General features: G+C 37.4%; 2 protein-coding genes across 3 annotated transcripts in view; both read left to right on the top strand.

Moving 5' to 3' along the window:
* The window catches only part of LOC126053268 (splicing factor 3B subunit 1), a 647,576-nt gene that overhangs the window by 444,471 nt on the left and 176,989 nt on the right, over positions 1-26,116 (top strand). The window lies entirely within an intron of this gene.
* Positions 1-26,116, top strand: part of HECW2 (HECT, C2 and WW domain containing E3 ubiquitin protein ligase 2) — a 175,759-nt gene that overhangs the window by 139,329 nt on the left and 10,314 nt on the right. The window contains exons 16-26 of one of the 2 annotated variants that reach the window (XM_049797445.1): positions 1,245-1,347; positions 2,367-2,463; positions 6,642-6,725; positions 9,807-9,916; positions 13,861-13,981; positions 16,056-16,169; positions 19,913-20,065; positions 22,137-22,235; positions 24,071-24,200; positions 24,808-24,954; positions 25,612-25,726. In XM_049797445.1, coding sequence (XP_049653402.1) covers positions 1,245-1,347; positions 2,367-2,463; positions 6,642-6,725; positions 9,807-9,916; positions 13,861-13,981; positions 16,056-16,169; positions 19,913-20,065; positions 22,137-22,235; positions 24,071-24,200; positions 24,808-24,954; positions 25,612-25,726 — 1,273 coding nt within the window. Of the gene's footprint in view, positions 1-1,244; positions 1,348-2,366; positions 2,464-6,641; positions 6,726-9,806; positions 9,917-13,860; positions 14,009-16,055; positions 16,170-19,912; positions 20,066-22,136; positions 22,236-24,070; positions 24,201-24,807; positions 24,955-25,611; positions 25,727-26,116 lie in introns of both variants that reach the window. The other variant, XM_049796758.1, reaches the window with a different exon arrangement.

Below are 26,116 nucleotides of genomic sequence, written 5' to 3'. Positions count from 1 at the left end.
TTTAAACCATTGCAAGGAACTGTACATTATTGCAAAAGGTGAATACTTAATGAAAAAAATTCTCAAAATACTTTCTTTGGATTTGTCTTGCCATGAACTTTATTGTTTTGAAGCCACTGACCCCGTTTTTACAGGGAGATGCTCTGAAGCAAACATTTACCAGTGTAAGGAATGCCTTTTTAGCTAAAGCTGAACTGCAGCATGAAACTGGAGCTAATAATAATGGCATTCCTTTTCCAGCAGAGTGCCTACAGGAAGTAATTTTTCACTTTTTTGAGAGAGTATTATCAGAGAGCACAAAGATCTTGGGAGATATCTCAGGACTTTTGCTTCTTCATGATTTCAGAGCCTGGGTTTATAAACAACCTTTATAGCTCTCTGATCTTTTGCAGTTAAGATGTTTTGGAGATCTCTGAAGCTTGGAAGTGTAGTTCAAATGCTAACCATTACATGTAGGCAGAGGAACTGAGAAGTAAATAAAAAGGTTCAGCAGGATGAAAAAGAGGTTGAACAAAATGTTTTGTATAGATAAAATACAAAATACTGATACTGTAGAAATGACTGAAGCCTCAGCACACAAACGACTGCAGAAGTTGCCCTGACATCACAGATGCTACCAGGAACAATTTTACATTGTGGTTCTACCCTGAAAAATGTTCATATGCAACATTTTTTAATCCCAGAAGGTGAACACAAAAAATTCAGAACAGTTTTACTGGATGCTTGTAGGAAACATTTTTGCCAGTTTTGGACTCATTTGCCTTGCCTGAATGCGAACTTGTTTCTTTATCCTCCTGCTTCAGCCACAAAATTGTTTCCAGTTCAAATTTAATGAAACTCCATTCAGACACAGAGGTAATAGAGGTGCTAATGAAGGAGCAGAATTTGATTTTCAGAACCTTTGATATGGATAAAGATGTCTACGAAGTACAAAAGACCCTCTGAAGGAATCCCAGTTTGAATTTTTTAGTCCCTTTTCAGAATGGGACTATTATTTTAAAATAGCCATAAACTTTCAATCAGTTTTGATTCTTGATATTAATAGGCACAATATACTAAATAATGTTTTACTAATAACTGTCATACAACACAGCTGATTCCTGCTGCAGTGGTTACTGAGTATAGTGATCAAGCAAAGCATTTACTTACATGCTTAGTTTTACGTCATATGAGTTCTCACGCTTATGTACCCAAATGTATATGCTGGCATAGAGACAGTCATTGTGTGACTTGCACGTTTTCAGGTTGGAGAGGATTCCCGTCATTCAGGACCACCAGTTTTGCCAAGACCGTCTAGCACATTTAATACAGTCAGCAGAGCTCAGTACCAGGATGTGGTTCCAGTGGGTATGTCAGCATACAGCCTCTTTTCAGAGAAGTTCTCTGTGACTGAGTGTGTCATGTTAGTGTGCACTGCTGGGTTTTTCATGTGGTTGGGGTGGGTGGAAGTTATCATTTGTTCTGTCCATCAACATTTCCCAATTGTTCAGTTGCAACCTGCAGGAGTAGTACTGAGAAGCCTGTCTGTGCAGAACGAAATAACCGATGTGAAATTTCTACCATCCTAGCTCACTTACTCTATGTGGTGACAGGAAGAGTTGAAGGCAGTGAACCAAGTTGTGTCCTAATTGGACTCCATGTATTCCAAGTGATTTTTGTACAACTTCTGAGGATCTATTTTGGCAGCATTCCACAAAGTGTTAATCAGCTTGGAATTAGTCATTAGCTTAATTTCTGTTCTCAGTTACATACACACAAAGTTACTGACTTCTGTGCCACCAAGAACAGAATTTAGCTTATTGAATCTAACAGCTGTCACATTGTGCTAAATCAAGATAAATTAATCCGATTGACTGTAACTGGCTCTTTGTACTGTGGCATGTTTACTTGAAAATCTCTGTTAATTTAAATCCTTCCCCTTGCCGCGGACATAGTGTGCATACGCTGCAGGCTCAGCAGTTAGTGAGGATTTGGTATGCCTGTTTCTAGTGTGTGTTTAATGTTTGAGAATGGATTACAGTGCAGTGAAAACCAAGGTCCCTGCAATTTTATTCTGGCAATGAATATTCTAGTTTGACCTTAGCTAAGGGTGTGAGTGATAAAATATAATGGAAATTGCTAACAGAATTTGAGCTGTTAATAGTGGAAAGGACGTGTCGCAATGAGATTTGGTTCATAATCAAGAAGCGTGTTCCCTAAATGATGGTAGAATCGGTAGCCTTACATGAAGAAGTATTAACACAATATTGCTAAACTTAAAACTGTGAACATAAAGTCTTCTGTCATTATTGTTCAAAACTCAGAAGGAATGCAGTCCTGTCTTTTAGTATCTGCTTGTTTCAGCATATTTTTGTTGACGTTTTCAGCTTACAACGACAAGATTGTTGCATTTTTGCGGCAGCCCAATATCTTTGAAATTCTTCAAGAGCGTCAACCAGATCTTACCAGGAATCATTCACTCAGGTAATAAAATTAGTGAACTTTGCTATTCCCATTTCAATACAAAATGCTAATTAGAATTAGTTCCTCTCATTAAAATTAGCAGTGGAACGTAACAGATTGTAGACTTTTGGCCTATTCAAACATATTCATAAAGCTGTGGGCAATAGTTCTTTATTGTATTTCTATGTAACTCCCTGAAATAAGGTTTAGGAGAACAGAGGTAATGTGTTATTACCAAATAAAGGTACCTACAAGGAAATATTTGGAACAACTGGTATAAGAGATTTGCTGATGTCTTCAAAATGTGCCAAGACAGCTGCATGGCACGGCAAATGTGCCCATTCATTTGAGTATGTGTACAGCTGGGAGCGTGAGGCAGAATGGCATTTGATTATGTCTTTATCTTCTCAATGCACATTTACCAAAAGGCTATCCTGACCTAATTACGTTGGAGGTAATCTTATATCAGTCAGAATTTTTAGTGTTTCTCCAAAATTTACAAAACGGGTGTCTACAGGTTTTTGCATAGTCCAGTGAGATCTGATGAAGGATGATCTTTGATTGTTATATGGTTGTTATAACTCCCTTGTATGCTTAGACTAGGAAAGATAAAAAGTGAAATTCAGAGAGTGTCAAGATCCCTCTTTAAGTGTATCCCGCACAAAGATGCTTTAATTCATGTACTTGGGCATAAACGATGGAGTAATTAACAGCTCGGATATTAGTGACTAGGACTCCAATGACTGTAACCTTCCTTGGACACTAAATTTAAAAAATGCTGGTTTGATGGTTGCAGTCTGTCCTGTGCAAAGAGCTGTCAATGCAGTGCTCTGTGTTCCAGATACCTATCCGCACTGGCTAGCATAGCAGCCAGCAGTGTTTTTCATTTTTTTCCATTCTTATAGTGTTACTTATTGATCCCTTTTCCTCCATGTCATGCAAGTTCCAGAAATTCAACAAGCTGCCCTGTTTCACGGTTTTCCAAAGCATTGTGTTCTAACAAGTTTTGTGATGAGGCTTCTGTGTTAATGATTTGTTTTACCCTCTAAATGCATCCCATCTGACAAACCTGAAATGATATACTAGCAGAATACACATTCTCTAGAAAATACAGAGAAAAGGAGGAAAATAAAAATCTACAGTTCTCAGCCTGTCAAAACAGTTCCTGTATTGCATCCATATTGCTACAGGCAAGTTTGTCTCACCAGGCTTGGTTTGAAATGTGAGCAAACTAATCTGTTGGGAAATAGTATACAAACAATTTCTGATTATTAGTAGTTTTGTTATTCCTTTTTCCTTTCCCCGGGGTGCTTGGCTTTCTTTACTCTGATAGCAATCAGAGTGTCATTTTCTTCATGCGTTTTGTGGTTTTTTTGATAGAGTTCAGACTGTTCAAAAGACTTGTTGGTATTATCAGATTCTGCTTCTTGTAGAACCTTGCTTCCCAATTACAGAATCATAATTTGCCACAAGCTGAGCTCTTCTCAAGAAAAGATGGTTTTCAGATTGAAAATGGAAGAACAAAGGATAAAAGATACTGGTTTCTATAACTCCTTATTTACTTGAGACTATATATCCTTCTGTATGCTTATTTTATGAATAGACTGAAGATATATGTCTAACCTGCTTTAGCAGAATGACTGAGGATTTTAATGAACATAGTTTTGTTTTACATTAACTAGGATTGGTCAGAGAAGCCTTTCTGTTAAGCCGAATGGTTCCATTCTAGTATCAGTTTTTGAAGTTAGTATATTTGATTAAGGTAAAGTATCTTCCATTATACCTCTCCTTTATTCTTCTAGAGCTGATGCTTCAGTAACATTTCTTATATTTTTATAAAGATCCCAGTTTCATTTTTCCTGTTTAGTCTTTTAAGACCCTGATTTAGCAAGTTACTGGAATCCATGTCTGTTTGACACATTGTGAGACTAAGGAACTCCAATGACATTGCTGTAACACTTGATGAATTAAGACCTAAGTGAAATTCCACACTGTGAATTCTTTGTGTCATTTTTTTTTTTTTAGTGTAGTGATTAGTACAACTGTCTGTAATCTATTTCTCTGAGAACCTCAGTGCGATTGAAGTAGAATGATGATACGAAATATTACTACTACTATTATTACATAGGTGAGGAGGAAGATCAGTATTTGTCCAGTGGAAGAGGACAGAGAATTTGAAAAGATTTCTTACATTTTCTGTCTAAAGTAATTTCTCATTCCTAAAAAAAATGAAGAGATGTGACAAGAAGTTGAGGGTCCATTAAAATATACAATGAAAGTATACTACAGGTAGAAAATTGTTGTTCAGAGGTTTTGTGGTGGAGTGAGAACATTGTACTTACCATACTATTATTAAGCATGTAACCAGGATCAAATCTCATTCCAAGCCACCACAGATAAAACTGAGAGGCTGTTAAATAATGTAAAAGGGTTCAGGCAAAGGCATTTATTAGACATTAAACATAATTTATATCTTAACAGAAGGTAAAAGGCATATATTTAAAAAGCTATCATTGAAATCACAACTCCTGAGAAGTCATGGATTGCATTCATTTGGAGGGCTGCATATGTTAGCGAACCCAGAAAACATCCTTCTGGATCCTGGTGTTGCTGCCAACTAAATGCTAAGATATATTTTGTAATCCACCATTTATTTCCTGAAACCTTGCCATTTGGGCACTGATGTAAATTGGAGTAGGCAGTCGAAGTGTCCAGATGTCCCTGCCCTGGGCACTCTAAGGCCATCCTCTCCAGTGCGCAGCGCACGTTAGCTTTGACTTGGTGCCCTGCTAGTGGAACTATGGGGCTTCCAAGCTGAGCTCTGAGTCTTGACTGGTTGCAGCCACAGCACTGATGAAGCAAGTGCGTGACTTTCAGTACCTCTCTTCATAGAGAAACAGTGAATTACACGCTCCTGCTACAGCCACAGCTGCCACCCTGGCAAGCAGGGACTGGGGGGCTCTGGGTGCAGCCTGGTCGTGCCCCTTTTTTACCCTTGAATATGCTGTAAATGTAGTGCAAATTACCAGGGAATGTGCGTTGCGTCCACTGTTTGAGGTCTTTATGCACCATGATTTTAGAGACGGTTGGCAAGAAATGTGGTTTGAGCCAAAATTTGGTTTGATCATTTTGTTGAAACTGCTGTGCATGAAATGATGTGTTCCAGAAATTCATAGTGCAGCTTAAACTGTGTGTAGCTGCCAGCAGCCTTGTTAGAGCCGATTGCATGGATCATTTTTGACCTCCTTGTCACTGTTGGTAATAGGACAGTGGGGTAGATGGACCTCTGAGCTGAGCCAATGCTGCTGTTCTTATGGGGAGTTCTTTACTTTTCTGTTTGTTTGAGGGGTTTCTCCTTTGGAATTGGGACAGTTTTTACTACATGGGTTTGTTTTTTGTTTTCTTTTCCTCCTGAAGATTAAAGCCAAATTAGAATTTATCTTTATGGTACCATCATATACCTTGTACTGACAGAGAGAAAATAAAAGGGATGTACTTCTATTATAGGATGCAGAAAAAAACTCTACAGAGGAAAAGAACAGGAATCAGCCAAGGATTTGTATTTAATATAGATCCTAAAAATCTGTGTGCTGCCATGCTCAGAGTTTAGGATGCATAGATTCCACAATAGTGACCAAACTGGGTCTGGGAGGAAGGGTGTGTGCTTGAGTGAGACAGAGGGGGAGAAATAGTACACGGGTTTTTCTGGAAGATCTCTTAAATGCAGTATGGTAGGAAAACCTGGCAAGTGTGCATTGTAATGTGTGGCTTGCATTTGTACAAAGGTTCAAAAAAAGGCAGTACCTCTTAAACAGTTCACTTTCAGAATAGTAATGTCCTCCCACAGGGCTCAGCCTCCTACTTTGAATTCAGGGACACAGCTGGCATGAACTTGAAGGACTGATTTTTTAATTTATTTTTTTTTTACTGGTTAGATGGCTGTACTACCTGAAGCAGCCTGAGCATTGAAGAGATGAGGGCAACAGGAGAGTCATTCCTCAGAACAAATTAGTTTCTCGGTTGTAATATTTTGCTGCTCACATGGACAAGGCGTGGCAGGGAAAAAAATGGTTTCTGAAATACAGAAACATAACCCAGAGGTTTTTATGATATACCCTGTACTTTTTCTTGTTGCTGTGGTGTACATTGGTGCCTTATTTGCAAAAAAATATTTTGGAAGTCTTGTTTTGCATACATAGGGAGAAGATCCAGTTCATTCGGACAGAGGGAACACCTGGGTTGGTGCGTTTATCCAGTGATGCAGACCTTGTCATGTTACTCAGGTAGGCACTGCTGCTTTCAATGCACATATGGAATACGCTATGGCAGCTGCTGAGGAGCCTTTCAAAGAGTAGTGTGTGCTGATTTAGTGACCTAATCGTTTCCCCTTCCAGTACTTGGACTTGCAGCTGGGAGAGCTACAAGTAAAGGGTCGGATTTTTTATTTTCATCATGTTCAGTTTCTAGGTGGTAGTTGGAGGTCACATTTTCTCATAGGAGTGAGGGAATGTGATATTCTGTCTGAGGAAAGGCACGTGCAAGAGCGCTGTGCTTGTGATTTACATGGGTTTGCCCAGACCATCTTTTATTGTCCTGTTGCATCCACCTCTGACGTTTAGATAGGTGGTACAGTTTAGACCTCTTTGCAAGAATGTGCCTTCTGCTTCTTTAAGAATGCATCTGTTTAGTTCTGTGGTTTGGAAAGTCCCTATTTGTGAACATTTATACTTGAGATGTTTTTTTATTACTTAACGTCTTGCTGACTCTTCACTATGCTGTCAAGCATTGTCCACTTTAATAAAGGAAATACTATTACAGAGTTCAAGAAATGGGAAGCTACTTCTTTAATATTTTTTATTTAAGCAGTTAACTCAAAAAATCAGGCAGATTTTTTGCTAGAACTAAACCCTTGTATTTTGATGCTATATTCTCATCCATTGTAGAAGTGCATCAAGAAATTCATGAGTACATTTAAAATTTAATCTAGTGAAATAGGATTGGCATTAGTAGTAGCATTTTGAGGTCAGGTTGCATAATGATAATCCTCTCTGGTCCCTAAATCTCTGAATTAATTACAGCTATAAAAAAAAAAATCTCATTTTAAAGCCGTGCTAAAGGTTTTTTGAAATGTGAATATTGCTTCTTAAAAAACCTTTTAAGATTTTTGTTTTGGTATATAACGCATGGAGATGACAGATTTTGCATAGAAAAATCTGGCTTCAGTTATTTGGTTTTAAATAAAGATTGCATGAATGATTTTATCATTGTTTTTTGACTGGGTTTTGTTCCCTCTAGTGTTCTGTTAACAGTTAAGACTGCAAATAATTCTTTATTTATATATATACATATATATAAAGAATATAAATATATAGAAAGCAAATTCAAAATTTTGATTGCAATCTTTCTTTTGTAGAAAAACAATAAGCAGTATAACTAATTTTTAAGAGAAAAGTAGTAGCCACTGCCTGCCTAGAATAATTTTATCATATTCTTCAGATTTTATTTCTCTTAATCTATTTTTTTGCCCACAAAAATATCTAACTGAAAAATGTTGCTTGAGGATTTTCTTCCCATTTTATTAATAATCTAATAGTACTATTGCCCCAAGGACATATTATTGATAAAATGTTATCTGTGCATCCATTAGTTCCTTAATGTTGGATGTTAAACCTCAAGACTGGACTGAGTTATTGTGAGTAAATAACTGGTGTAAAATCAAAGTTAAAGTAGTGGTGTACTGAGCTAATGAAATTTCTTTTCTTACCATTTTTTAGACTTGGTGGATTTTTACATTTAACAGTATTTTCTAGCAGGGTGTCATCATGACCCTTCTCTGTGAAACTCTGAAAAAACTGCACTCTAATCATGACAACTTAATCATCCTGGCGCTCAGGACACCTAGTTTCTGTATCTAGCGTGGCTGGTTGGATGACATTGGGGAACACTGTACCCATTTCTATGCCTCTGTTTCTTCAGTTGGGGGGGGAATGATATAATTGTCCTGTAAAGCTCTCTGAGACGTTATAAATAACTGGGTGGAATCACTATTTCTGATATTTTTATTGCTTGGGAACACGGTACATTTTTTCACATGCTTCAGTAAATATTAAGTTGCAACTAACTAAAACCAAACCAACTAACCCCTATGTGTTTAGGGACTATAGGAGGTACATTTTTAAAAATACTCTAAGAATAGCATTATACTATGCTTCAGATGTTAAGGATAAAATATTTTTCAGTTTCTTCTTCTAAACATGTTGTTTGGTGTACAATAGATATCATAATTTCAACTCTTAATTTAATCCAAGATTGAAATAGTGGTTTATATTTTATCATATTTTCAGCATCAAAATGTAACTTGGAGGAAAACAGCACACGGTCATGAGTGTAAAAAGAACTTCCAGAAAATACCCATTAAAAAAAAAATCTCATGCAAAAAATTTTCCTAGGTATTTGTTCAGTGAACAAACATAGTAAGAAACATCTTTTATTTGAACATTGCTTTCATTGGCTGAATTCTCTAGTAAAAGATTGGCATGTGATTCTTTCTGTATCGTGTTTTTTAAAAGAATTTTTACTTATCTTAACAGTTTATTCTTATCTGTGTTGTGTTTAACATCCAACATAGGCCTTGATATCAGATCCATTCTGGTATTAGATACTCTGTCTCTTTTTTGGATTTGCTTGTGTCAAATTTGGGAAAAGACTGAAATTTTAATACCCGTACAGACTGTATGTACACAGATGCAGTGATTAGGCTGCAAAACGTTTATTGTTTTTTTCTTAAAAGTTGTGTAGCAATAATAGACGAGGCATGAAATAACTCAACCTGAACAGACTAGATGTGATACCCGTTTCAGCAACAGTGTTAGCATTAAAGATAAAGAAGTAACTTATGCCAACAAGCTTACTATTTAATACACTCAACAAGTTCAGATGTGATTCTTAATCCTGGAGGCTTAGAATGTTTGTCTCTGTTTGTCTCTGTTCCTGGTCTTTGTGCAGTTTTGCAGATCTTTTTCCAGCAAAGTGTGACTAAGGTTATTGACCCCTTTGTAATGAGAAAACAAGTTAAAAAAAAAAAAAAATTTAAAAGGCTGATTAACTATATTTTAACCTTGAAAACGTACCACATTATGTATAATCATGTCCCATAAAAGCAGTAATTAGTCTTTCCAGTACTTTCAAGATCTGATTGAGGGAATGGCAATAGAATATTTTGTAGCACTCTAAGTGTGCATAGTAGAAATAGGCAAGTGACTACCAAAGGAAGTGGGTTTAATAACTAGGATTTATTCCTAGAAAATGAAATCAGCCATTCATTCAAATAAGCATGTTATTTCTTCTTTGGTCCTTTTTACCAGCTTGTTTGAGGAGGAGATAATGTCATATGTGCCGCCACATGCCTTACTTCATCCTAGTTATTGCCAGTCCCCAAGAGGCTCGCCAGTGTCTTCTCCTCAGAACTCTCCAGGTAAGTTGCTCAGGCGCAGCTTCTGCAGGGGCTATATGAAACCATATCTCATACTTGGTAAGGACCAGTTCCAGATCAGTAAAGTCAGTAGTGAGTTCCTGCTGCCTTCCCAGAAGTCAGAGAACAAAAACAATAGAAAATTTGTTTGACTATAATTTTTTGTTTGCTTTCCAAATTGAAATCCATGGCAGCCAAAAGCCAAGAAACTACTATTTGGAAAGTATCACCTATTCCCCTTTGTGGTTCCCAGCTTTTAGATGGATAAAGTTACATGAGCTGAAGCACATTCTCAGTGGTCACTGAGCTTGTCACTGCAGTACTTTCATTATGATGGTATCTGTAAGAACCTGCAGTAGAGCTAGTCCCATAATTTAGTTTACATTATGCTGCACGTAATGACTTTCCACCTTTCTGAAGATCCAAGTTCTGTTGCTCCAGCAACAACAAAGATTTAGTCCTATTTTTGAGCAAAGTCAACAAGCGTGATTGCATTTGACTGTCAAACTTGAACCTTTGCCTTGGGCTCACGAGGTATTTTGCTGGTAGAAAAGATTGGCGTATTACAGCTTCAGAGGTTATGATTTTGTTCTGACTTGTAAAACATGCAGACTGGGTTTTCACTGATGTGGAACAACTAAGTGACTGCTCATGCCAGGATCCTGACGTCTCGAGAATTAAAAATACGAGCTGTAATAACTGTACATTAAAATGCTAGTGTTAATGGGGCTGTGGGGCAATGAGTGACAATTTTATGTAAAGCCAGATTGTTGTCCCTTAACATGAGTTCAAAAGATACCGTATTGCAGCTGTCTGGAAATACATGTCAGAATGGAATGGAATTGCTATTTCACATATTAACTTAAGTTGCGGATCAGAACTAAAAGTATGACAAGTTCCATTTGACCTCTGAAGTCTAAGTACAGCAATTTGAAGTTTATAGATGTCACTGTTCTTAGTTTTCTCAAGGGGATATTAGGTAAGTAAAATAAAATCACTGCAGTAAATTGGAAGTGGCTTAAGGGGATTTCTACAAATTTGAGAACAAAAGTATAGATAAATAGAGAACATTTGGGATGTAAGCAACTCTAGGTAGTTCCAGACAACAAGAAAATTTTATCAGAAAAAGTACTGTGATTTTTATGGGCATTTTCCAGTACACAATCATAAAAAGCTTTTCCTTTTCAAGAAACCAGATTAAAACCATTCATAAACATGTCCTGAGTGGTAGCTTTTACTGCGGCTGGACATAGGACCTATCTGAAAAAACTATCCAAAGACCTTAATGGTCATATGGCATTCTGCAAAGTAGCAAAATAAAATATTCACATGTATTGATATTTTCAATACATATATGGTTTAGGTATAACTGTTTCCCTTTGTTGAAAACAAAGGAAAACTGAAATCTGCATGTATGCATCTTATTTCCAACTGCAAACCTGGCAGTCTTTTATAAGTAAAAACAGTTTTAGCTTTCAGAGTTACAATTTCTTCATTACTAGTATACGCACCAAAGCACGCTGGGCAGGGCTTCACTCCAACAAAGTAATTTTAAGGTGCATTGTGATATTCTCATCTATTCCTCAAAGAAGTAGCACACAGTTAAGGATGAACAGTGATGGTTTTATTCCTGTTCTTCTTAAAATTGTAATCTCTATTCTATTTCATTCAAAAATATAAAGACACCATTGAATTTCCCTGTCAGTCTGCAAGTGTGCATGTTTGTGTTGGTGTACAAATGACTTTTTTGATGAGAAACTGTAAATAGCCCATCGTTTCTATGGAGGCTCTGTGTTTTTTCATCAGCTAAACTGGCTGTGCTGCACTGTACGAGATTGCAGTTAAGGATCCATTGTTCAGATCAGTCACAATTGGTTGTACTTTCTCTTTTGGGAAAGATGAATAATCATGAAGCTACTCTTTATATCTGCTTTAGAATATAACCTCTTTGAAAATCAAATATGATTATCACATCGCTGATGGTTTTTAGCTCTTCCATTAACATCTTTTGTTCCCAAGGCGGAAGTAATCACTATAATTGCCCAGGAATTTCTTGGCATATGCATCTGATTTGCAATGAGGACTTGTCATGTGCTGACAGAATAATATACTGCTGATTTCTGAACCATGAAGTAATGTGTTACCAGATTTAATGTTCTGTGGTATCTCTCAGCAAACACTTCCTTCAGGGGTTAAGATTAAAGTATGCTTTTGTTGCATTTTTTTTGGTGACTACATTTTTGTACCTACTTTGACCCAAAGCAAAATAAACAAAGTAGGAGGAAAAGGCCAATAATTAAGAGGCTGTTTACAGTTTCAAGTTTCTGTAATTTTTTTAGAGAGTTCAGTTGAGTGTACCATTAGAAGCCCTTGGTGCTCTCAGTAAAAGAGGATAACCAGTATAGATTAATCAATGGCCACGATTTGTTTTTCCAGAGAGGTCCTGCATGTTCCTGTTGGAGCTCTGAGGATTCCCTGACACTTTCTATTCCTCCCACACATCGCTCTCAGCCTAGAACAAGTGGCAAGTGTCTGTCTGGTCAGACAGGTCTTTTGAAGACCTGCAAATGGCATTCAGTGTTAATACTGATCTCACTTGTTCTCTCTCCGATCTCTGCATAGAGATCGACTCTGCAGCTTCTTCCAGCAGCCACTTCCACAGGATGTGCTTGTTGCCTTTTCTGTCAGACCCATATGTTTTGTGGCTAACCAAGCCGCTCTCTTTTCCCCTGGTCTCTGCGCACAGGCTGAACGGACACACGTTCTCCCTGTTTCATAACCTGAAACATTACGTTCTCATGCCTTCACCCGTAGTAGCAATAAATGTTTCTGTACTAGCTTAGCGTCATACAGAGAGCCAAAAGAAAACTCACATAAGGAACTGATTGTCACTTAAAAGACAGAAGTCTACATATACATGCTTCTAAACTCTTCATTTGTATTTCCAGTGCGTTACAGGCCTGTTAGGTGACCACCAGTTGCAGATAAGTAGTTGGCAACCTATGTATACTAGAGGGCAGGAGAAATTTTAAAAGTCTTCTGAGTTTTTTGTGGGGGATGTTTACACAGCCATGCAGGGGAGGAATTTAACGTTCTAAAAACGAGGGGTGAGAAGATGAATGTAAAAAGGCTAGGATTAACTGCCTCTCTGGCATGCTGTCTTGCAATCAAGTCAATTGAAGTAATATATCCAGGGAGGCAGTGGAAGTTCTAATGGTTGTAATATTGAGAATAGATAGACTAGACAGCTAATTTGTATATACTAGACTTGTACATGCAGATATGGTGTTATGCCATTTTTTTTGGTGTACAGATCTCATCTCTCCCTGCTTTTAAGAAACTGACCCTCAAAAACAGTTTTTCAAAAAGAAATGCACTTAGATGACCATCATGTATGTTCCACAAACTTAAATTTGGTAGTCTTCCCATTCTTCCAGTATTTTCTTCCTTTTACTTCCCCAAGGAAAAACTTCTACTAGGGAATTTCCAGAAGTCTTCCTTCTTCAGTGTGATGTATTCAGCAGGGACACAGCAGAGTACAGTCTGTTTATGCTTAATTTCTGAGTACTTGTTTTTTCTGAAATTATTAAAACCAGAACAGAGCAGAACATTCATTACATGAGCTATTTTAAAGGTTAGACATAAAGTGTACTTGACAAAAAAAAGTTAAGTCTTTCCAGTTGATCGTGCTGGGTTTTTTTAATCCATCTTTTGCATTGACCTGGATTTGCTCTTTTAAGACTTACTTTAGAAAGATGATACTATTGGAAATGAGCAACCGAAAAGTCTTGGATGCAGAGCAGATTTGAAGATATGCAGCTTTTACTTTTTAAAAAGGTGACTAAACCAAACATGCCTTTTGCTATTAAGGAGCCTTTTCAGTAGAGGATGGGACATTAATCAGTTCACGTCACTACAGCTCATTCTTTGCCTATTGCTTCCTCCAGGTACTCAGCGTGCCAATGCCCGAGCTCCAGCTCCTTACAAAAGAGATTTTGAAGCCAAGCTGAGAAACTTTTACAGGAAGTTGGAGACTAAAGGATATGGACAAGGCCCAGGGAAACTGAAGTATGTTGAAGAATCTCATGAAACTGGGTTTGTTTCTCAGGCAGCTTGCCTTGCCTTGCACGTCTACAAGCTTCTTCCCATTAGAAGGAATGCAGATGTTATGGTTACCCTTGCACTTCAGGAAATATAAAGCCTGTCATAAATGACTTAGTGCCAGCATGTGATTCATAGCAGAGGATACAGCAAGTTCTGAGCACTTCTTTTCTATGCTTCCTCCAACTATATTTTCATACAAACAGTATTACCAATACAGTGCCAAAAAGCCCTTTGGGAAGAGGCATGCAAAACAGGAGGCATCTGAATTCTTCCATTATAGCAATTGTTACAATCTAAACAGTTACATTTTCTCATGTCTTTTTGCATCGGAAGAACTAGATAGGCTTATCTTTTGTACATCATTGCCTGTATAGATATCACAGTCCCCTTTAGCAAAAAGGACTCATAAAATTAAATGTTATTAAATTCTAAGGATCACCTTAAAAAACTGCTAGTACTTTTACTTCAGCACTCTGAACGCTAGAGTGCTTGAGTGATATCTTCCCTCTCATGTGATTACATACTGTTATGTTAAGGATCATCATCATAAGATACTTTCATTATTTTGTAAATTACCAAGTCTTATGCCAGCTATCAAACTCTCATAGTTTGATGCTCTCATAGTAGCCATTAGGCGCTAGAACTTTTTTTTAACCATTTCTTCTATTAGAATAGGGGGTAGGTTTTTTGTTGTTTTTTTTTTTGTTGTTTATACATTTCCCCCAGCCAGTCACTTCTCACATTTTGCAGGATTTTGTGCAGAGTTCAGACTGCATTTATGTGAGCTTGTTAAAAGTTTTCCACAACTGAAATGAGATTAATATGGTATTGTTTAGACGGTCTTAAGAGGCAGGGGTTGGACATTGTCTGCCTATAATGTAATGAAATCATGAACACTTAAAGCTTAATCTATGAAAGTTTTGTCATGAATGTTTGGGAAAATAGCTGATAGAAGAGGATGCCATTTGCTACCTGTAAGATCCATTACATTTCTTACATGTTTTTGTCCTGACCTATTTGCCATCACACTGTGGATTCTTAAGCAGAACAACAGCTTGATTTTTGAATAGAAGTTTTCTCTGGGTTCCTTTTCCAGGCATACACTGACCTGCTCCTTTTTTTTTCCAACTCGCATACTGCCTGGGTCCTCTTGTTGCCCAGGTGTCTTGCCAGTTCCTGGCCTTTCCACTCCTATGTCCTTTCCAGGATAGCACAGTGCCATCACTGACTATCTCTGCACAAGTAGTGAGGCCAGCGAGGGCTTTGCAAGAGGCTGTGTGACGTGGTAAGCTGCCTCTCTGGGGGCAGCAGCAGCTCCCAGCTTCCGTCTGACTGACTGATCAAATGCACACATAAGGCAGTATTTGAATATAAAGCAAGCTAAGTTTCAGGAAACTAATTAAACACAGTTTTTTTGGCAGAAGATAAAATGTTTAAGTAAGGAGGATTCTTCTACCTCTTATTTTAGATCTTTATGACACTTCCTTACTTTCACAATTTTTCTTTTAGAAGGGACATTATGTTTTCACAGTCTGGTTTTGGACAAACAATTGCCATTCCTTCTAGACTTTTTGTCCCGTCACACTTACACTGGAGATAGTGTAGGAATGTGTGATTCTGGAGTTACCATTCGGTGACTTTCTCATGGTTTTATCTTTTTCCTTGTTAAGAGATTGATTTTTACATAAAAGGTTAGATTCTTACTTACACTAAGACTGATTCAGAGGCCAAGCCTTACAAAAGGATTTTAAACTTAATGAAAATGCCCACTTCAGGACCTTTCCCACTGAAACTTTTAATTTAAGGAAGAACCAGGGTAGCAAAAATAAAACTACACTTCTTTGTACAAGAGACATTTTATTGAAATCTAAAGTAGGTCTTTCAGGGAGACAGACTGAAGCTTCCTGATCTGGATCAAATTACCCAGCAGAAGCATGTATCTCTAGGAAGTCACCCTGTTACCTTGCAGTGTAAATAGATGTTTCCAACTGTGGTTTATGTTCACAAATTGCTGTTTCAAAATTATTTTGCTCTTCAGATTAATCATCAGGAGAGATCACTTGCTAGAAGATGCCTTTAACCAGATCATGGGCTACTCAAGAAAAGACCTGCAGAGAAATAAACTCTATGTCACGTTTGTTGGGGAAGAAGGGTGAGTAGAACAGGGAAGTAAATGTGATCTCAAAACTCAGTGTGTCTTGCAGCTGCTGTTTCACCAAACTTCTTGTGGTCTAGAGTGAAAAGAGGAAGGATTACAGTCAGGAAATGCCACATACATAAGCCTAGAACATACAGCTGTTCAAGATGACTTTTTAGGCATTGTGAAATGTAACATATCCTGCCTTTGCAGAAGTAATGCATGTGTTTATGTGAATTTTCACAATAGTTGGTGTGCATTTCAGAATGTTGCTGGGAAAACAAAGAAAAACCAAACAACTTTCTTGTGTTATTCATATTTCTTTTCTGTCAGTGCTGACATTATATATTCAGTGCTTGTTAAAAGACAGTTGCCATTTGTTGGAGGGAGGGTGCTTCAAGAGTAGGCTAGAGGCTCAATCCTTATTTCAACTCCTGTCTGAGGCAGTGGGACCTGAAGACCCTCAGTGCTACAGGAGGTGCTCACTGCCTCTTCAGGCCAGGGCCTGCGTCACAAAGAAAAGCAGCTAGGCTATTGCTAGTTGTCAAATAAACACAAATATTGCTGACATTTCAAAGTCATGTCAGAGAATGCTCAGTCTGTGTCTAATAAAAGTCTAACCTGTTACAGGTTGCGAGATGTGCATTGCAAAGCAAGATGTGGTTAGATTTTCTTTGCAACTGAAACTGGAACAACGTACTATGTGCCTGTTTCATCTCTTGATTTGTGCCCCCTTTGACAGACCTTAAAGCCCTACTACCTTATGCACAAATACTTTTATTGATGTATTTCATGGATGTATTTGTAAATATATTCAAAATTTTATTCCTTGATGTTAAGTAAACTGCAGCACACAGCTCTTGGAATGCTGTAGTATGCATTATTGCTGTGTGATGCATGAGTCTTTAAAATAGTGAAGTTGTAATAGAAAAATCTCACACAAGATTAGATAAAATCAATCTCTCTTTGAAAACCCCTAAATCTTGCTGTTTTTTTAAAGTTCACCCTGAAGTGCTTAGTGTTAATAAGGACTCACTGAAGTCTTAAAATAAAAAATGTTTACCGCTGAGAGCCAAGTGTGGACTTGTTCATATAAATAATATCACCATGCTGTCTGAGGAAAAACTCAGAACTGGAATGACAAGGCTGGTGCAGGATGAGATTACAGTATATTGACAGAGGAGGGTGGGGATGCAGCAATGAGGCCCGTCTTATATGGCCCTACCAGCCTTTACTTTCACAGCTACAACCTCAACTCAGATTTTAAAATGAAAGGGAAAATTTTAAAATCATACGTGAGATAGAGATTGATCCAGATAGACTGTCTCCTTTCATCAGATGTCAGGCTTTTGCATTTCATCACTCAGTACAGCAAGATGAGAGTGACCTGGAAATGGGGGTGACACATCCTGTTCCCATTATATCCAGCTTTACACAAGACTCTCTTCTTAATGGAAAAGAATGAGTTAATTAAGAGCAAAGTCAAATTAAAATGACGTCAATTCTCTATTTACAAATCTGTGTTTTGAATGAAGAAAGGATGTGTGCAAGCAGTATTGTTTCATCTGAGATGGTGCAAGGATATGTATCACATCAAACTATTCATTTGGCTAGGTGTAGAAAGACAGGTCAGGGTGGAGGAGAGGAGGACGATGAGGAGGAGTACTGCTGAAAGTTAATTGTTTCCTATTTGCTCCTCCTTTTCCTTTTTTAAGTTTTTAAGTGGGAGTTTGCCCTTGCATTTCTTTTCCTCTCAGTGAAGAGGTACAAGTCTTAAAGTAATGGGTAATGAAATCTTCACAAAATATTTTAGTAACTATTGATTTATTAGTGTATAAATTAGTAAGTGGAGCAACTGAGACATAGTTAATTGCTGTTCATATGATTTTTATCATAAGTCTCATAATGTTTGATATCTTCCTTGAACCTTCAATTTCTACAGTCATACAGTTGTGATGCTAATTTAATGTTTTAACATTCATACTTCATGTGATGATAAATGAAGAAAATTTTCATACAAAGAATATGGTTCCCTAAAGTTATTTTCCCTAAGTTCTATTAACTATTAGCAGAAGCTGCTTTGTATTTAAGAGTGGTAAATCTGAAGTATTAATGATGCTTCCTAGGAGACATGAATCATGTTGCCAACAACATATTACTCTACTCCTGAATACCCAAATGCCCCACAGTTGCAGCTGTTGTGTGGTTGCATACCTCTCGTATGAAGTTTTCTCACCCTTGTGCCAAGCCTTTAATTGTGGGATAAATCTGACTGGCAGTGCAGGACTCTCATGATTGATTTATTTAACATGACTCACAGTAACTCTGCGTACAAAAGGAGTTGTATGAAATGGCTGGTAGTCAAGCACACAGTTGCTATTCTATCTTAAGATTTCATAGTCAGTCTGATTATCCCAGAAATTTGCAAGACTCTTCCAGATGACCCTTTATTTGATCCTGATATTTGTGCCAAGATTAAGATACAAGAATTGTCCATGATATCAAACCATTTTGGTTTGTGTTTTTTGTTTTGGGGTTTTTTTCTGCAATTTGAGGATGGAATCTATCCTTCTTGCCAGGGTAAAGATCTGTTTCAGTGCTTTGCTTCTGAAGCTTAACAGAAGCAAAGTGCTTCCAAATGACTGAAGGGAAAATGTTTTTCATTCAACAGGGGGAAGAGGCTTTGTCCTCAGCTTGATAATGGTACCTAGCCTTTTCTTTTCTGATGACTTCATCCTCAAAAACAACTCTTATCTATGTTTGTCTTCTGTAAAAGTTCATGAGCCGGAACATTAGTAGCAGAAGTCCTATGTGAAAGCTGACCTTCTCTGTGATACTTCTGTCTGTGCGCTGTTTTAGTACTAAAGCAAGACCTTCTTAAAAGTCAAGTATGAAATCTTCATCTTTATATCTGTTTGTTAGGATTATAATAATCTCTGTTTCCCACAGGAAAATACCTAGTTTTCTGTTTTCCAGCTCTACCAGAGCATTAACTTCATACTTAACTCATTTTACTGGTGACCTGCAGCATAGTGTCAAAATTCAGTCTCAGTGCTTTGTCAGCAGTGAGTTTGTTTATGAATTGGGAAGAAGGGGTTATTTAGATTCCTTGTTCATTAGTACTGGAATCTTGAAATAGCAAAAAAAAAAAAACACAAAAAAAACCAAAAAAACAAAAACCAAAAAAAAACCACCAAAGGAAATGCACTTTCCAAAAGACATTTAAATGCACTCAAGTTTGGAATACAGACAAGAAAATTTAGACTAAGAAAGATAAATCACTGAAGTAATCTCAGATTATGTTCCTAGGGAAACCAGAAATATGTCCTTCCAATTGTCCTGTTGTTGCAAGTCTGCAAAGACAAAATAAAATCATTGTTCATTTTCACTCTTAATTTGTCAGCTGCATATAGGTCTAATGTTGGCTCTTTTCATGTTTCCTCCTCCCCCCCCTCCTCCCCTGCCCCCAATTATTTGGTTATATTCCTGTGGCAAAGAGGCCGTTACAGCTGGAGCCAAAATTTTTTATGAGAACAGCCCACATAGAGCACTTCATTCCAGTCCTCCAAGCCATTCCATTTCAGAATAGCCCCGCAAGGACTTCACATACCTTGGCATTAAGCAATCTGCAGGATAAGGGTTCTGGTTAAAATCTTGCAAAATTTTAATTAAAATATAGCATAAAGAATGTAGATTCAAAAAAGCCTTTCTTTGCACACAATGAACACTTCATAGTAATGTCAAGTTTCCCTTTAAAGGTTGGACTACAGTGGACCTTCAAGGGAGTTTTTTTTCCTGGTGTCTAGAGAGCTCTTCAATCCGTATTATGGTTTGTTTGAATATTCAGCCAACGATACCTATACAGTACAAATAAGTCCCATGTCTGCTTTTGTAGACAATCACCATGAGTGGTAAGAATTCTTTTTTGTTTCGTCTTTCAGATATGTTTTCTGTTGTTCCCGCTTGTAGACAACTGCTCATATCTGCTCAGACATATAACACAGAACCTCATCTTTTAACCAACAGCAAAATAATTGCATTTCTTTAGACTTTCCTGATTTTTTTTTTCTCTTGTGGTTTTAAATGATCTTATTTCTCACGAGGTCAGCAAAACTATGATTTGGAATACATACCATGGGATTGTCTCACAACGCAACTCTCTGCATTTCTTGTACATTAGCAGTCATTTCATGAAAGCAATATTAGCCTCTTGTGCATTAAATAAAATGAATGAAAAATTGGCTTTTTGTCAAGTAAAGGAGATTAAGGGAGATTTCAAACAGGTCTTACTGTATGTTATTTGTTTACATCTTCCTAAAGAGTACAGAGGTCTCCCTAGTGGAAACCCACTATATTGGAAGGAAGTCTGTGGATGTATCTTATTTGGGGGTGGGGGGGAAACTGCTGATTACATAGCTCTTAAGCAAAACCTGTACATACACACATACTTCTAAAATAGTTATCAAGGATTTTTACATAATCCTGGTTTTGCAATTATAAGCCAGTTTAAATCACCCTTGGTTGATTTTTAAGCCATGGCATTGCCATAAGTCTGTAAAGCTGTGCTGTGAATATTAGCAGAGAATTCTGTTGTGTAGGTAGTTAGATTACAGTAATAGTGGAATGTCAGCTCCTCATCTGTGTAGGAAGGATATGTACTGAGTTCTTACTTATTGGAAGCCAGTTATGAAGAATAAATATCAGAAATTAATCTCATTAGTAGCTTCAAAAATTAATAGAAAATTAAATGGTTGGCTGCACCCAGTTCAGTTAGTTAGATGAAGCAACCTACCTGTTGAACTCCAATACTGCAACAATAAGTGGCACATGCTGTATTGAAAAAGCAGAACAGTCTTGGAAAAGGGGGAGAAAAAGCTTTACGTGCTCTGCAGCTTCTGCCAACATTTTGTATTCATCCCTGGCTTCTGCAGTGCCAGACCAGAGACCTTGGGGGTGAGGGAGGTGGGATCGCCTCTCTTTCTGGGAGTGCTGATGCCAGTGACAGCACTGGTCTTGTACAGCCTCAGGGGGGATTTAGAAAATGCAGCAGTGACTAACATGGAAGGAGAAGGGTCTGCATGCCACATCCTCATCTTGCAAACTCTGCGTGCAGGCAGGTACAATAAAGCCCTAATCTCTCCAAGAAAAATGTTGCTGAGGATGCATAAAAAGAAAGTTTAAGAAACATTATTTTCCTTGAAAAAGAGCACTAGACTTAAATCTAGTTCGAGAGATATGGAGGACTTTTCACAATGGATCTTTATTTTCATGGGGATGTTTGCAAAGACCCTACTATTTCAAAGTTGCTGCCATCTGATCTCAAATCTGTCAAACTCCCTCCCTCCCCCCCAACCCTCCTTACACACCTTCCAAAATGAACATAATGGGGGTAGAAAGAGCAGAGAGGAGGCAATCATTTAGACCCCATTGGCATGGGGCTGGAGAGCACTGCAATACATAAAAAAGTTTCCAGCCACTCTTCGTGAAAATATATATAGAACTCCATACTCGCCAGTCAGAAGAGGGAGCAAGGAGCCACTGTAAGCAGAAAAGACAGGCAGCAAGAACTGTCAGGCTGGGAAAGGGTAGGAAAACTTTTGGCCTCCCAGTAACATGAGAACAAGTTAATCCTATATGAGGTGTGTAAAGGAAAAAAGACAGTGGCTACCATATTAGAAGATATGCTTCTATGAAGAGGCTAGTCTGGCAGGGCTTGATTGGGTTAATATGGATTTGACATTTTTGAGAAGTTACAACTTAGATATCTGAGGGATTTTCCACACCCTGTAGAGTTGCGTTTTTTTCTGTCCACTACAAAGAATGTTAAAGAAACACAAGAAAAAAAAACCAAAAATACCGCAATTTAGACATAGCTATCTGATTTAAAAATGCTGTTTGGAAACACACATGTAAGTTTTGATGACAGAGCAGTGTACAAACCACAAAGTCTCAGTATAATGATTTTAACTGTTTCTCTTCCAGGTTCAGGTTTAGTGGTCGAATTCTTGGTCTTGCTCTGATACATCAGTATTTGCTAGATGCCTTTTTTACACGACCCTTTTATAAAGCCCTCCTCCGAATGTGAGTATTGTTCTGTCTCCTTTTCTATTTTGTTTCTTCCCCATGGATGATGCTATTTTGTGTATGGATAAATTGTGATGTTTTATCATCAAAGATGCCAGGCCATTATTTAGAATATAATAATTTCATTTCAATTCAGGACTTTTTTTTAAAGTTTACTTGTTTCTACTTATGGTTACTAGCCAGTTACCTAATAACTCAAAATATTGTCTCGTCAGTGTGAAAACCTCATGTTTTGTTTTAGCCATGTTATCAGCTTTCTTCTACAAAATCTTACATTTGAAGTTGTACAATGAAATGCTGTGGTTTTATTCCAGATATTAATAGAGTTCTTATTCCTTTGTTTTGTAATGACTCACAGGATAGGATATGAATCACTTTATAACTTAGACTGCAAAACCCCTTTCTCAGAGGTAGACTGGTTGTTAGCAATCTCCATTTTGAGGAGCTGTATTTTGATATACTTTAGATTTTGTTTTCAGAACTACTATTCCTGTTCTGGCTTGAAACAAGAGCTGCACTTGCTCAGCATGTCTGGAATTTAAGACCTAATGAACTTAAGGTGCTTCACTTTTTGTCCTCCATTTGAAAGCTGTTTTTGAGAAGTCTGGAAGGATATTTTTTCTATAAAACAGCATACATTCTAGTAGTGTGGAGTAATGTATCCATTCCTATTGCACTTATATATTAAAAGTACCTAAATGCTAACAGCATCATTTTAATAAGAATGAGCACTTACTCCAGATGCACTTACTAATATTGTGTGACTGCCAAATTAAACTAATTGTTTAACTTGGTGGTTCTCTAAACAGTGACATGAAAAATGAGGGGCAACCACCTTTGTACATAGCCTAATTCATGCAACTTCCTCACCTAAGCCCTGGACCTTTGCTTTCCTCAGAACTTATGAACCATCCAGACTACCTCTGCAGATGGGACATTGTGCCCAATCCATCAGCTTTGATGTAGGGGGTGTTACCGCAGGATGTCACTTAAACTACAATTGAGAGTCCAGTTAAAAGTACAGGGCTTTCTTCTGACTTTATATGGACACAAGAATAGAAGGCATTTGGGAACTACTTAGAGAGAGGTGGTTGCAGCATCATTTGTAGCTTTAGATATATAAAAAGGCAGAGAACCCCGGAGCTGAAAAGCACCTTACTTAATGAATAGCCCCAGTGTCCTATTTCACACAACAGGAATTTAAGGAGTTAAGAAGAATGGCAGAAATTGCCACCATGGTGTTAAATTTTATTAACAGATGACATGTTCAAAGCTTGGAGTAGTAACTCTTAAATACCGCAAGGGGCGGTTGGATTTGTAAAAGAAGGACCATGTAAGGGGAAACATGGCAAAAGGTAAAAAGATATTTCTGTGGTAAGCAGGGTATCTGAACAGACTTCTCTGCACAACGATGAGACAAGAGAGGTGGCAGTGTAGTCACATAAGCAAGAAGCATAGTAGTTGCTTGTTATAAAAACCTACCATTTCTTTTATGATTTAAATTTTTTGTCTCTTCAATCTATGTATTTTCATAGTTCCAAAATATTCTTCACAAGAAACATGGGACAGACTCACCATAAGTTTAAAAAGCAATATGTTTTCGAATTAATAAGTTCTGAATTTTGTATATTAACAAAATTATTTTGTGTTATACAGTAACTGTTATTATGAGGCAAATAGAGATTTGAAGTAGTGTCATCTTTATTCTATTGATTCTTCTCTTAACTCCCATTCTCAGTCTGTTTTTCAGGACTGTCTTATCTGAGTTTAGTTACTGAGTACATGCTACTGCCGTCATCTGTATTTGTGTGTTTTCTTCTTGTTTATGTTAGACTCTGTGACCTGAGTGACCTGGAATACCTTGACGAGGAGTTTCACCAGAGTTTGCAGTGGATGAAAGACAATGATATACATGATATCCTAGATCTCACATTTACTGTAAATGAAGAAGTTTTTGGGCAGGTGTGCAAGATTCTTAATTTAATTTCCTTTGTGTATTCTACTGTTAGATAAACATTTATTTGGACAGAATAGTGATTGTCATTCCATGCTGATTTTAACTTGTTATTATAAAATTCGGTTGATGAAAACAACGTTGAAATGTAAGAAGGAATTATTATTTGTAACTGGTCAAACACGTCTTTCTGGTTAAGGATTTTCTGGAGAATATCTGAAATACCAAAATTTTGGATTGCTCTGCTGAAAGTAGTTACCTGAATTTAATTGCAGCAGAGTTAGCATTCAAGGTAATACAATACCTTTGTTAGGATATTATTTAGAAGACTTCACTGCTTTAGTCACTGTAAAGATTGTTTCTTCTTGGCTTATTCTTCATACTAAATATGAAGATTCTTCAGACTAAATGGGATTTTAAATATGTTTTTAGCCAAAAAAAAAAAAAAAAGAATATTTGTTGTATGTTCTGTTATTTCACATATTCCAGTTGGCTAAAGTCAGCCTCGGCTAGTGCTTTTGAGGAATTACTTCAACTTCAAAAAAAAAATATTATTACAATCCTTTCTTTTGTCCTTATAATACTGTGTTGTCACTTCGTCATTTTTTTCCGAAGATCACAGAACGGGAACTAAAGCCAGGAGGTGCCAACATCCCAGTCACTGAAAAGAACAAGAAAGAATATATAGAAAGAATGGTGAAATGGAGAATTGAGAGAGGAGTCGTACAACAAACAGAAAGTCTAGTGCGTGGTTTCTATGAGGTAAAAAATCCCAAAATTAAATTTATCCTTTATCCTCCCAAAATATTTTTCTCTTCATGCACATTTCCCAAATACAGAGTCCCCAAAAGCAGATAAATATATATAATCAGAAGTGCCCTTACAGATATCTGGGAGGGGTGTGTGTGGAATTTTTGTTAGTCATTGACTTAACACTATAGTTATATATCTTCTTTAAACTAGAAAATAATACCGATTACTATTGGTATGATTAGCAGTGAATGCTTGCTGAAGTGACCCATCTGTTTCTTCACTTGGCCCTTGAGGTTTTTTGTGTGCGTGCCGTACTCAGTGTAACACAATAGACTGAGTGTACTTCAAGGTACTTCTCTCTTACCTGTTTTAACATGGACAATTAAATTGAATGTATTGAACTTAATTTGTCCTGAAATAATTCTGTATTATTTGCCAATAAAATTCTTCCCCAGTCACTGTGATCCTCTAATGAAACTGAATGGAACTGCACTGTAAGAAAAAGACATCCATTTATTTGCCTTTAAAAAGAAAAAAACGTTAATTCTTTCCATTCGCAAGAGAAATGTTATCTGATAAATGTCTTAGTAGCAGAGAAGTCTTTTATGGGGAGGCAAAAATCAATAAATGAAGAAACGTTGCTACGCATTTTATTTCCTTTCACAGGTGGTTGATGCGAGGCTCGTGTCTGTATTTGATGCCAGAGAACTGGAACTGGTTATAGCTGGAACAGCAGAAATTGACTTGAGCGACTGGAGAAATAATACAGAGTATAGAGGAGGTAACCTTAATTTTGAATTGTTCACTGACAGTGTTGGGGGTCTGGAATTACCCAGTTTCTAAGACACTGAAGAACTGTCCCATGAGATACATCTTTAGTATCTTCTGAACTTCTGTGGCTAAGTTTGCATTAGAAGAAGGTAATTTGTCCATTTTAGTTTGCCTCATTGCTTCCCCATGCAGCTCTTCCCTTACTGTTCTTGTCGGGACGGCATAACAAAGCAGTCTTCTCCACTAAAAGTACTGAGTACTGTGTTCACCTGCACACTAGTAGAGTACCACCCAGACACTGGAGACAAATGGAAATGGTAACCATTCTTAGTAGGATCTACCTCTTTTCCACTCTCAAAGAAGACAGGAAATTAGAAGTAATCCCAGTGACTGCAGGCTG

The sequence above is a fragment of the Accipiter gentilis genome, chromosome 1 (assembly GCF_929443795.1).
Source record: "Accipiter gentilis chromosome 1, bAccGen1.1, whole genome shotgun sequence".
Lineage (NCBI taxonomy): Eukaryota > Metazoa > Chordata > Aves > Accipitriformes > Accipitridae > Astur > Astur gentilis.
Note: the sequence above shows the minus strand (reverse complement) of the source record. Positions and strands in the feature narration are given on the sequence as shown.